At 45.8% G+C, this 12,376-nt stretch overlaps 1 protein-coding gene across 1 annotated transcript in view; it reads left to right on the top strand.

The window, feature by feature from the left end:
• Positions 1 to 12,376, top strand: part of Erich6b (glutamate rich 6B) — a 32,913-nt gene that overhangs the window by 13,852 nt on the left and 6,685 nt on the right. The window contains exons 5-8 of the mRNA XM_076930519.1: positions 2,809 to 2,891; positions 7,797 to 7,933; positions 8,848 to 8,909; positions 11,762 to 11,916. Coding sequence (XP_076786634.1) covers positions 2,809 to 2,891; positions 7,797 to 7,933; positions 8,848 to 8,909; positions 11,762 to 11,916 — 437 coding nt within the window. The remainder of the gene's footprint in view (positions 1 to 2,808; positions 2,892 to 7,796; positions 7,934 to 8,847; positions 8,910 to 11,761; positions 11,917 to 12,376) is intronic.

Here is a 12,376-nt window from a genome sequence, read left to right as displayed (position 1 = left end):
TTTGTAGAGAGAGAGAAATGGGGCTCAATCACAAACACAGCCTTGACAGGCAGGAATCACACCCAAAGGGCGGGGAGGGGCGACTGGGTGGAAATGAGGCATCACAGGAAGGGGATTCACACTGAAGGCAAGCCAGTGATCAGACACCCTGTTTAATGGTTCTGGACCACTACGGAGCCAGGCCCAGGATTGAGATGCTCAGGCCTCGGATGTGAAGCTCCCACTAATCGAGGCTCTGGCTACAGTTGGTTTCAGAAAGAAGGAAACAGGTGGGTCAAGGAGATGACTCAGGAGGTGAGTACGCTTTGGCCACGTAAAGGTTTCTCTCAGTGGAATATGGGGGCTGTTGTTTTGACTCTGTGTGGAAAAATATACACAGTTCAAACGTTTATCACAAACTCTAGTGTTCAGTTCTATCAAGAAGGGCCATGGAAGAGATGCATCAAAATAGAATGGAATCAAAATTGGTTCTTAATCACATGGGGGGGGGGGAGGTTAGGGGTCAAGGGAGATGTGCTATCAGGAACTGTGTGTACTGTAAAGATGAGCCTTCTTTTCCTCATGGCACAGGTGAAGGCCTAGGGTGTGAGCAGGGCTAGGGTGTGAGCAGGGCTAGGGTGTGAGCAGGGTTGGTGACATTACAGGTGACACAGGTCTTATGCGGGGCTGTAGCTTGCATGTGGGCGTGGGTCCTGTTGGGCTGAGTTGTGAATCCTGCGTGTCTGCCATGGTTCTGGGAGGCAGAAGGGTGGGAATTTGACTGAGTTCACTCCACAAGGTGCTGGGCGGACGCTGGGCTATGAGAAGCCACCGAGCTCCACCCAGGTGTGGAGAGGTCTCAGCCTGGGACCCTGCGGGGGTAGAGTTCTCAGTGGGAACCCCTGGGTAAGAAGGTGTGTGGGGATTGACTGGTCTCAGATTTCTGGGCTACCAGGCGCCGTTGGGAGCCACGGAAGAGTCGAGACTGGGGGCCCACAGCCAAGAGGGACAAGGGAGAGAAGCTCCGGCAGCGCCCAGCGGGGTAGAGACGCTTGGCCACAGCGACTTGCTTGGCTGGGTCAGGGCTGGCTCCGCTAGCTTGCTTGAGTTGGTGGGCTCCATGGCTGAAACGTAGAGAAGTCCTCCAGGTGGGAGATTACGTGGTGGTGGCTCGTTAGTTGAAAGCCCCCTCTACGGTTCTTCATGGTAGGCCCCAAAGACATGAGGAAGTCCATGGTTTTAAAAGGTTTATTGTCATGGCAGAACGTGGATGTAGCTGTACTCCGTGTCCTCAGGGCGAGCCTGAGGTTAAATACCATTCGTAAGGAGGAGGGTCTGGGAAGGGGTGTTTAATTGGCTACACCCGCTGGCCTTTAGGTATCTCATCAATATGTCTGTAGTCACACCCTCTACCTGTGGAGGGGCTGATAGGGGCGTTGCCCTACGTGACTGAAAGGCGCAAATCAATGGAGGTCTTCGGCCTCCTATCAGGAGCCAGGAGTCTGGGAGCGTGGCAAAATGCATGCTGTTCCTTGCAGAGATACCTGTTGGGTCTCAAGCCATCTCTAGCCAGTGGTCGACCAGAAACTAAGCTATCCTTTCATGGTCCACCACCCCACAGTCTTACGAGACAGATCCACCTCTTGCTCCTGGCCTGGTACAGCCCTACCCCCACCCTCCAGGGGACAGATAACATTCCCATCAGAATAGAAGCAGAGGCCATAGGAAACAATAGGTGGGGCTTTTTCTACTGAACCCAAAATCAACAGGTGGGGAACACAAGGAACACCCCTGCTCTGAACCACAAACTGCATAATAAGGGCACAGAGTTAAATGCACTGAGGCAGTCCCATGGCTCCCTGCTGGGTTCCTGGGCTCTCTGGATGTTCCCTCTAAAGGACATTCTGAAGCCGAGGCAACAAGCCACAGTTATTTCCCTGGAGACCCAATTATCCAGTTAGAGCCACTTCCTTCAAGCCCTACCTTAGGAGACACATCTTCCGGGGGGAGGGGGGGATGGATGGATACCAGAGTTATAATTATCAGTTCCACAATTCAATTTGCACATCCCCCTGCCCCGTCACCCTGAAGGCCTGAAGCCCTTTTCCTTTTACTGAGCCACTGGCTAGGATTGATGCTAAATTCTAATGTATGCGGTATTTCTGGTAGATTCTCTTGATCTGTTTGGACTGGGGAATCCTCTCCTGTCTTGACTTGCAATGGTGATAGGCAAATCCAGAAATCAGCAAATTTCAGAGAACTCCTGGGATATAGATACAGTCCTTGGAATTTCTGACATAAATGTCTGACACTCAGACTAAATCTCCCTCGAGAATACAAAGTCCCTCTGCCAGTTTCCAAAGACCTCTGACAGTTAGCTCCTCTGTTGGCTCCACACCAGGTATCCAGTGCTTTTGCAGTTTTTCAACATGTGTCTCCAGTCTCACCATGGGGCAGTGGAGGGGCAAAGGTGGGGGGGGAGTAGTATCACCCATTCCCCAGCAATCTGCCTGTTCTCCACCTACTTCATACAAGCATCACTTTGTTGAGCTGACATTCACCAGATGCCAGAACCACAGCAGCTCCCGCAAATCAGCCACTGAAATAACTCATTCTATGCCTATTTTATTATTTCCTCCTGTTAAATAATTTGATGAATGTCCTTTACTGGGGGATGCCTGTGAGTTTTCTGTTTGTTTTGGTTTGGGTATTTTTGAAATGATGAGGTCATAAATCTCTTTCTTTTTGTCCTGGTTTTCTTTTCTCTCTCTGGTTTGTTTTTTTCCATCCAAATGTGCTTTCTTTTGATGTTCCTCCCCAAATCGAAAGAGTCAGACAGCTTCCATCAAGGGGCCTTTTGGGACACACTCATGAATGAACCTTTCGACAAGCGCGAAGAGGAATCCTTTGAAGTAAGTGGGTGAAGAGCTACAATCCCCTCCATGGCTTTATGTAGCTGCACAAGACTCAGGAATAGCAGGCCACACTTTACATTCTTCCAGAGCATTCTTGGGGACAAATGGTCTGAGCAGGAATCTCCCATCACAAGCCCCTCACCACCTCAAGGCTTTTCCATCAGAGAAAATGAAACACAGCCAGACTTACTCATTGCCTAAGGTAGTCTGATTCAATCTAGATTTTGAGTCTTGAAGCTACCCTGCATCCATGCTTTTTAAATATTGAAATAGTGAAAAGGCAGTAAAATAAATGTTTCAACCCTCCTCCTTACCTCCCAGAAATAGCTATTATGTAATGTACTTATAGACGCATCTGGAAATGTTAATGCATATTAAGTATAGTGATCATTACAGTAGCACAACCAGTCACCATGAGACCAGAATATACATTCTATTTCTTACTTTTCCCTTAATAATATATTTTGGAAATCTGTATTTCATTACATATCATATACATGTATTTAGCTGATACCAAATCCCTATCATTGGGTATTTTCCCAGAATATACAGTATATAATACATACGTTTACATACACACACATGAGAGAGACAGAGACAGACACAGAGACACAGAGAGAGAATCTGCATCTTTGACTCAAAAGATAATGATAGCTGTATGTGTTGGTCTACACCTGTAATCCCAGCGCTGGGGGAGGGGAGGGGGAAGCAAGATGACTGAGTTTGAGTCAACCTGAGCTACACTGGGCTACCCTGCGACACCCCACCCCGCAAAAAAGCACGTTTCTGTTTAAATATGTTGGGCTGTTTTCCTTTTCCCAAGAGACAGAGCATGCCCCTTCACGGAGGTCCTCACAGGGACCTATCTGTGAGAGTGGGAAGAGTGACGTGCTGCTGTGTGCACTCAGGCTGCATGTGAGTGGGGCACTGTCTCCGCTCAAGAGCTTCACGTCTCTCTTCTACGAGACCCAGCCATTCTTCCACCATGATGTTTACATCTTTTCTTTTCTGGTTTATAAGAACTGCTTTTTTAAAATTGGGGTGTGTGTGTGTGTGTGTGTGTGTGTGTGTGTGTGTGTGTGTTGTCTGCACATATGTTTATGTACCATGTGTGTGTTTGGTACCTACATAGGCCAGAAGAGGGAGTTGGAAGCCCTAGAAACAGATGGTTGTGAGCCACCATGTGGTTGCTGGGAATTGAACTCAGGACCTCTGGAAGAGCAGTCAGTGCTTTTAACCCCCGAGTCATCTCTCCAGCCCCTTTTCAGAACTTTTCATCCTTACAAGTCCTCCCTGGTCTTCCCCACCCCGTGATCACTTCCCATCTTTATCTCATCTCATTAAGAAATAGTTTTCCCGGTGACTACTAGCTATTATCTTATGTTTATTAAAAGCTTTTTTCACGCTCAAAAAGTATTTCCTAAGTCACTTGGGTTTTTTTCTCACTTCTGTAAGGAATCTTTCGAAAAGCATAACTGGGGTGTATTTGATATATACATAATTTACACACGCATATATATGTGTGTATATATATATACATATATATACATGAATGTGTATATAACATATTTAATTATATATAATTTAGGAGATCCAACCAGAGGGCCCTGAAACATTGAGAATTCATTTTACATTTTTAAAAGTCATTCTGGTAGCTTTATAGATGGTGGGTTGCAATGGAGAAACTGAGGACAAGGAGAAAAGCAACTTCACAATGTCAGTACTGGTGAACTGCACTGATATTTGGTTGCTTAGGGACATGACATAAGATGCAGTGACAGCGGGCAGACTGGAGATGTAAAGAGGAGAAAGTCATGCTTCCAGGCTAAGTCAGAAGCTCCTGCACTGAGCGCTGAGCGACTGTGAGATATCCAGAAAAAGTCCAGTTAAAAGCCCAGAATAAGCTGGGCAGTGGTTGCCTACCTTTAATCCCAGAACTCGGAAGGCAGAGACAAGCAGATCTCTGAGTTCAAAGCAAGCCTGGTCTACAGAGTAAGTTCCAGGGCAATCAAGGCTACACAGAGAAACCCCATCTTGAAAACCAACACAAAACAAACAAACAAACAAAAAATCCAAGAATCGAGAGCCTTGGAGAAAGATCTTGGTTGGAGAGGTTGCTATAGAATCTTCATTAGTTTATAGAGTTCTGAAGCAAAGTAGCAAGGAGGGATTGGCTTAAAGAGCAGAAGCTGACTTTCGGGTCTGGATGCTAGGCCCAAAATCTAGGTGTTGAAGGCCTTGGTCCTTCTGAGAGTTCTGGGGAAAGCTCCACCCCAGACCCCCACCCCCACCCCAGTGGTACCATGAAACCCCAATCCACTTGTTACTTCTAATTACTATTCCTTATTTTTACTTCTAAGATACATCTATGCACCACAAGTCTTGCTAAGCAAACATTTTCTTATCCTCACAACCAGAGATTTATCTAGGAGGTACACATGCTGACTAAATTAAGTGGAGCAGCGCAGCCAAGATAGGACAAGAACCTTGAGGGAAGCCATGCGCTTGAGTCTATTGCCTGGGGAATTGCAGTGGACACTGTATTTTCTGGCAAACAGAACATGGAATGTAAAGTGTAGTGAGAGATCGCTGGACAGGCACTCATCCGGTCCCTGGGAAGGGTTGTCATCAGGAACACGGAGGCAGAAATGCCAGTACCAGGGCTTTAACCTCAAACTTCCCTGAAGCAATGGTGTCGCAGTAGGGAAAGAAGTTCAGAGATGAGGACCAGGCAAGCTAGCCCCAAGCTGTCCCCTTAACCTAGAAATTCCACGAACCACAAGCTATATCCCTGTAACTGTCCCACATCAGATAGAACTTTGAAAGGTCAAGGTTACTCACTCACTTACTGTAGTAGGCCACCAAGTTAATAGCACCCAATCCAGTATCATATACTGAATAATATCAACCACAGTATCCTCAACTTGGAGATGAGTGGAGAACAGGTATGATCAATCCCCTAGCTCCACTCCAGAAAGCCAGCCTTTGTCATCTGTCAAGAGAGAGTCGAGAAAGAAACACTGTGAGGCCACACCTGTGGGCCAGTCAGTCAGTGGCACAGCCTTGGCACGGAATGGTTCCATTTATGTCTACTAACATAGACAGCTAATATCATGACTGCTCTAGGTGTTACAGAACCATGGCCCTGAATAAGCTAGCCATCCTTGGTCATTTGTAGAATGCAGAAAGCTTGCTGCATACTTCAAATGTGAAAGCATGTTTGTAGTCTATAATCTTCAGAGTCAAAGCATGATTTTATGTTCCCAAAAGATTCCTTAGCACACAAATATGAAACATGATTCTTCAGGGGGGCAGACAAGAGGAGGGTCTGATAGTAATAGGAGATTTCTCTCTTTTTTTAAATTTATTCATTTTATATCTTGATCACTGCCCTCCCCCATCACCCACTTCCACAAATCCCTCCCCTATCTCCGTCTTCTCCTCTGACAGGGTGGAGGCATCCCCTGGGTACTCTCCCACCCTGGCATATCAAGGCTCTGAAAGCTAGGTATATTCTCTCCCACTGAGGCCAGATAAGGCAGCCCAGCTAGAAGAACATATCCCACATACAGGCAACAGCTTTTGGGATAGCTCCTACTCCAGTTGTTCTGGACTCACATGAAGGCCAAGCTGCATACCTGCTATGTATGTGTGAGGCAGCCTAGGTCCAGATCATGTATGCTCTTTGGTTGGTGGCTCAGTCTCTGAGAGCCCCAAGGGTCCAGCTTAGTTGACTCTGTTGGTCTTCCTGTAGAGTTCCTATCCCCTTTGGGGCCCTCAATCCTTCCCCCAACTCTTCCATAATAGTGCCCAAGCTCCATCCACTGTTTGGCTGTGGGTGTCTGCATCTGTCTGAGTCAGCTGCTGGGTGGAGCCTCTCAGAGAACAGTCATGATAGACTCCGTCTGCAAGCATAACAGAGTATCATTAATATCATGATTGGTGCTTGCCCATGGGATGGGTCTCAAGTTGGGCCAGTTATTAGCTGGTCATTCCCTCAGTCTTTCCTTCATCCTCCATCTCTGCATGTCTCATAGACAGGATAACATTTGGGTCAAAAGATTTGTGGGTAGGTTGGTGTCCCTACCGCTCCACTGGAGTTCCTGCCTGGCTACAGGAGGTGACCTCTTCAGGTTTCATATCCCTAATGCTGTGAGGCTCCACTAGGGTTACCCAGTAATGGGAGATTTCTTTATTCTTTTTATCCTTTGTGTTTTTATGTAGTATGTACTTGTGTGGGGGCACATGTACATGAGTGCAACATGTGTGTAGAAGTCAGAGGACATGTCTTCTTGCTTCCCTTATTGAAGCAGAGTCTCTCTTGTTTTTCTTTTTTAATATATTTTAATACATATTATATAATTACACATTCATATATAATTGGGAAATGATCTCAGGACCTTTGGAAGAGCAGTCAGTGCTCTTAACCTCTGAGCCATCTCTCCAGCGCCCTCTCTTGCTTTGCTGCTGACACTCTGCATACTCCATGTTTGTGGTCTCAAGCTTCTGGGTAATTCTCCTGTCTCACCATATGAATGCTGGAATTGCAGATGCATACAACTACATCTGGCTTTTTACATGGGCTTTAAGAGTGAAACTGAGGTCATTAGGCTCAGGTGGTCATCACCCTGGCTCTGGAAGATTTCTTTAAGAAAATCCCTCTAGCTCTTCTGCAGCTCCTCTCTCTCTCTCTCTCTCTCTCTCTCTCTCTCTCTCTCTCTCTCTCTCTCTCTCTCTCACACACACACACACACACACACACAAGCACAAACACACACGGTGGGTATTTCTTAGTCATCTATGAAAATGTCACCTGGCACAGCTGGAGTCAGAAGAGTGATTGACTGACAGAGCATCGTCAATTCTACTTCTGAGCCACTTCATTTTGTGACCCTTTTGTAGTCTCTTCCCAGCACCTATCAGTCTGTGTTTAGGGAGATACTCCATGAGTTGGCAATCGAGGGTGAACTGGAAGATGACCTGGACATATCCCTGAATAAGCTGATGGAAGGTGAAAACAGGAAGAAGCTGGGAGCCTTGTAAGTAACCAACAAGGGTTCTGGAAAGCCAGATATGGAATGGGTCCAGTGTAAATACCACCACCCCGGGGGGGAAAAGAACCGAACAAGGGTCGGGCTAGAGCCCCGAGTCGGGAAGCAGGCCCAGGCCCAGGCCAGGCACAAAGACATGGATAACACACAGGAGGCACATGCACATGGGACCCAAAGTTCGAAAGGAAGGAAATCATTTGGATGCGAAGCACAAAACAAGAACAAAGGCAAGCAGTGTCTTTGCTTTATATGTTGATGTGGATATGGCTAAAGGGCACTGACCATTGTGGGAAGTGGTGCTTGGCTGGACTTTCACGTTAAAGAGAAATCATGTTGGCTAAGCCTGCTTGAAATTTTCCTACCACAACTGATTTTCCGGCTGTCTCCCACGGATATCAGTGTCATATTTATTTGATTGGATCTAGTGATCTGAATGAGTGCATCTTGTTGTTTTGAGTTTCAAGGAGTTTCAAATAGCTCTGGCCAGTTCGTGGACAATGTTATTTTCTAAGCCATGTCTAGATGTAACCCCAAGTGATTCAGGTAAGTCATAGAAAATACGGTGACAGCAACTTAACTCATACTGCTACCCTGGCAGTTGGACCTCCCTGTTTGCCCTGGGGCCCAAGATGATCCTCACTGGACTCATTTTGAAAGACCTGGGATCCAAGTACCCACACTGGTCAGTTACAGGCCATATGGGAACCACTGCACAGACGGCATGTCTCTTCCTTAATTCTTGAGAGCGCTGACCGAAAGGGAATCTGGGTCACACAGTTGAGCCCTCTGTCTCCCTTTCCCTGATGTAAGATTCCACAGCCTCTAGGCCCACAGTGCCGTGTAGTATGAGATGCAAACATGAATTAAGCTTGACTTTTAAAGATGATTTACATTCCCTTCAGGTTGAAGAAAAATTTTGAAAAGTACAGAGAAACAATTATGTGGATTATGAAGCAACGTGAAGGTAAGAACCATTCTTCCAGTCTACACCCAGTCTGTTCTCTGCCTGCCTGCTTGCTTCCAGCTAGGTTTCTCCTCTCTAATACTTACTATTCAGGACCCCCTACCTAGAGAATGGCGCCACCCACAACACCCTGTGTCTTCCTACATCAGTTAACAATAGGACAATTCCCACAATCGAGACTGACCCACAAACACGCCCACAGGCCAACCTGATCTAGATAATTTCTCATGAAGACTCTCTTCCCATGTGATTCTCAGTTGTGCTAAGTTTACAGTTAAAATGAACCAGTACAACTTGTAACTTGAAAAGGAAATGATACAAAGCTGGGTTCACCATAATGCACCACCATCATGCTTGCCTACCCCTGTCTCTCTAGACACCTGAAAGCCTAAAGCCTTTGAGCTGTCTATACAGAAAAAACAATGGTTCTAATTCAAGAGCAGCTTCCCCTTTGTGGTTCTGATATAGCTAGTTCTAAGAAAGTCTGTAGGCACCTTTGAGATGCTACTCACTTGCTTCCTGTGTTTGGCCTACTGACCCATATTCCTGATAGACTGCCCCTTATCTCTGAACACACTAATTTGCAAGTTAAGGTTGAGTTAGCACACCATCATACAGGGAGTCACATCAAGAATGGCTCTGTGTGTGTTTTAAAGCCCTGCTGGCATTGTCTTGAAATTCTTAGTAATTTCAGGATTTCTTTGTGGTTTTATTTTGCATCATTAAACGAAATAGCATCTCCTATCCAGAACAATCTTTTCCAATGAATAAGCTATAATATAAAAGGTGGTGGTGGTGGTGGTGGTAGCACACACCTTTAATCCTAGCACTCAGGAGGCAGAGGCAGGCAGATCTCTGTGAATTCGAGACCAGCCTCAGCTAGAGTATGTTCCAGAACAGACAAAGCTACACAATGAAATTCTGGGTACCGGGTGGCACCATACGTGCACTGTTTTATAGCAATGCCATGGTTATTAGAGGCATAGTTTTTTTCTATTTTAAGGATCTAGGATTCAAACCCCTTCTTTTCCTTAAGATTCAATTCTCCCTTCTGTCTCTTGGCTGTTCCTTCACAGTATTTCTGCATATTAATTTTAAAAACTCTTCACCAGACCCTCATGGTCTCTAAGAAGGTGTCTCCATTCTGCATATAGTTTACAAGGCCCTCGACTTCGCCTGTCCATCCACACTGGCTTTTTGCTCTGTTATTACCCTGGCCAAGGCCCCCCTGCTGTAAAGCCTTAGTACTTTCTGTTGCTTCTGACTGGGACACTCTTATCTCCAACATCCTGTGACTCACTTCTTCCCTTCAACGAGGACTCTGCTTAAATGTTACCTTCTCAGAAATATTTTCCTTGGCTACCCTTTACAAAGCAGTGTTTGCACATACCACTGGGCATCCATCTTTCTCCACATAGTAGTTCTTCATAGTACTTGTGATCATCTGGCATATCACAAGGGACAACAGGGACCGTAGCCCCTGGATGCTTAGAACAGGTCATTGTACTGGGGATGTTTGCTGAGAACACAGTGCCTGTCTCTACTAAGTCTCCACTAGCCCATTCCCACTCAGACCTTCAGCCACCCAGTACTTATGCTAGAACCCCATCATGCATTGCTTATAGCATGTCTTCCTGAAGACGTCACTTGGGCTTGAAAGCCTGGATTACTTTCTCCTATGAACTCTCATGGCGGCAGCCTATACAGGCCCCAAATGGTGAGCACCCAGGACTTGCTTTACTGACCTCCCCCGACCAAGGTGCCAAGTAAGTCAGGCTTCCTATTACCAAGAGCACTTGAGAGATGTCACAGACAGCAAGTCCTCACCATGGTCTCTAGTACCGTGTTCAACTCACCATGAAGCATGGGAAGGGAGCTTGCCCCTGCAACTCTACTGTTAAAAAAAAAAAAAAAAAAGACAAAATGATTAATATAGAAATGTGTTTCCATGAAAACTAAGTTAAATGGTCTTTAATAACTTTTAAAAACCTTACTTTCAATCCAATGTGAATCAAACATACATACGATCTGGAGACCAGGTAGGATATTTTTAAAGATTATATGATTCTGCATTCAATCTACTTAGAAACTGCCAAAACTGAATAGTGAGAAATAAGCTATGGGGCAGGAGATGTGGCTCAGTTGGCAGAGTGCTCGCCTTCCATGCACTAGGTCCTGGGTTCAAAACCTAACACTGCATAAACCAGCAGCTAAAGCATGTGCCTGTAACTCTAGCACTCCAGGGATAGAGTCAGGGGGAATCAGGAGATCGATGCCAGCCGATCTACGTGAGATCCTATCTCAATAAATGAATGGATGTTGTGTAAGTAGAAATGATCACAGAGCCCCAGTCATCAGACCTCAGAAGAAAGGCTTTTCCCTACATCTTAAATAACACATTAACATCTATATTTTACATTAAAATGACATGTCCAAGGTACATTTCCTCTGTTTTGAAAAGCTAGCCCTTGAGTTAGCCTGTGTTTTCATTTAGTAGCCACGCATTGCGCTGAGCGCTGTGTCTGTGCTCTTAGTGAGCACGCAGCTGCAAGCCTGAGTTCTCAAGACTGTGCTGGCCCTGCTTCCCCTCTGCTTCTTGTCCAGTGCCGGGCTGGCACACATCAGGCACATCATATTTGTTGAATGAATCAATAAGAAACAGAAATCTTGGGAGTTCAGCACCCCTCCCACCTCTTTGCATTTCCAAAAACCTTGCTCCCCTGGAACCCCTCCCCCTTACCTAGAGAGTGGCTGAGCCCTCAAAGCCCAGTAGCCCCTTAACAGGTGGAGTGTAGCTTAATTCCCCAGCAGTCACCTTACTGAAAGCAGTTGTCATCACTCGTTGAAAACAGCTAGCCAGAAAATTCCAGAGAAGGCCATCACCATTACATACCTAATATCAACTCTGCAACAGCCCGAGAAACCTGAGGAAAAGATATTAGTAAGACGTCATTCTCTCACGAGGAGATTACATCTAGACCACAAATGGGCACAGACAAGGATGAAGGTAAAGATGGCAGCGTGTTGGTGAGTTCACTGTGAGGGGGCTTTTTGTTTTTGTTTTTGGGTCAGGTGAGGCACACACATCATCAGAGAGCTGTCAAGGCCAATATATAAAATGGACACCAACAAGAAAAGTGTTCTCAATATGTCAAGACACAGCTGCCTGTGTGGGTTGTTGGAACGTTGACTAGGGTTTTAATAGGCATGGTTGAGTCTTTTCCCTGTGGGGCCTGTATTAAGTAATATGGGGGAACAGAATGGAGGAGTTAGAGAGAAGACTGAAGGAGCTGAAGGGGCTTGTGGCCCCATGGGGAGAGCAACAATACCACAACCATTGCCAAATATCAGCACATGTACATAATTCTGATATCAAAGAAGAAATTATATTGATCCTTGAAAATATTAAGAATGGACTAAAGATAAAAATAAGATGGTTTCACTCCTAGGAAACAGCTAAAACAATG

The sequence above is a fragment of the Arvicanthis niloticus genome, chromosome 3 (genome assembly GCF_011762505.2).
Source record: "Arvicanthis niloticus isolate mArvNil1 chromosome 3, mArvNil1.pat.X, whole genome shotgun sequence".
NCBI lineage: Eukaryota > Metazoa > Chordata > Mammalia > Rodentia > Muridae > Arvicanthis > Arvicanthis niloticus.
This window is presented reverse-complemented; position numbering and strand designations above follow the sequence as displayed.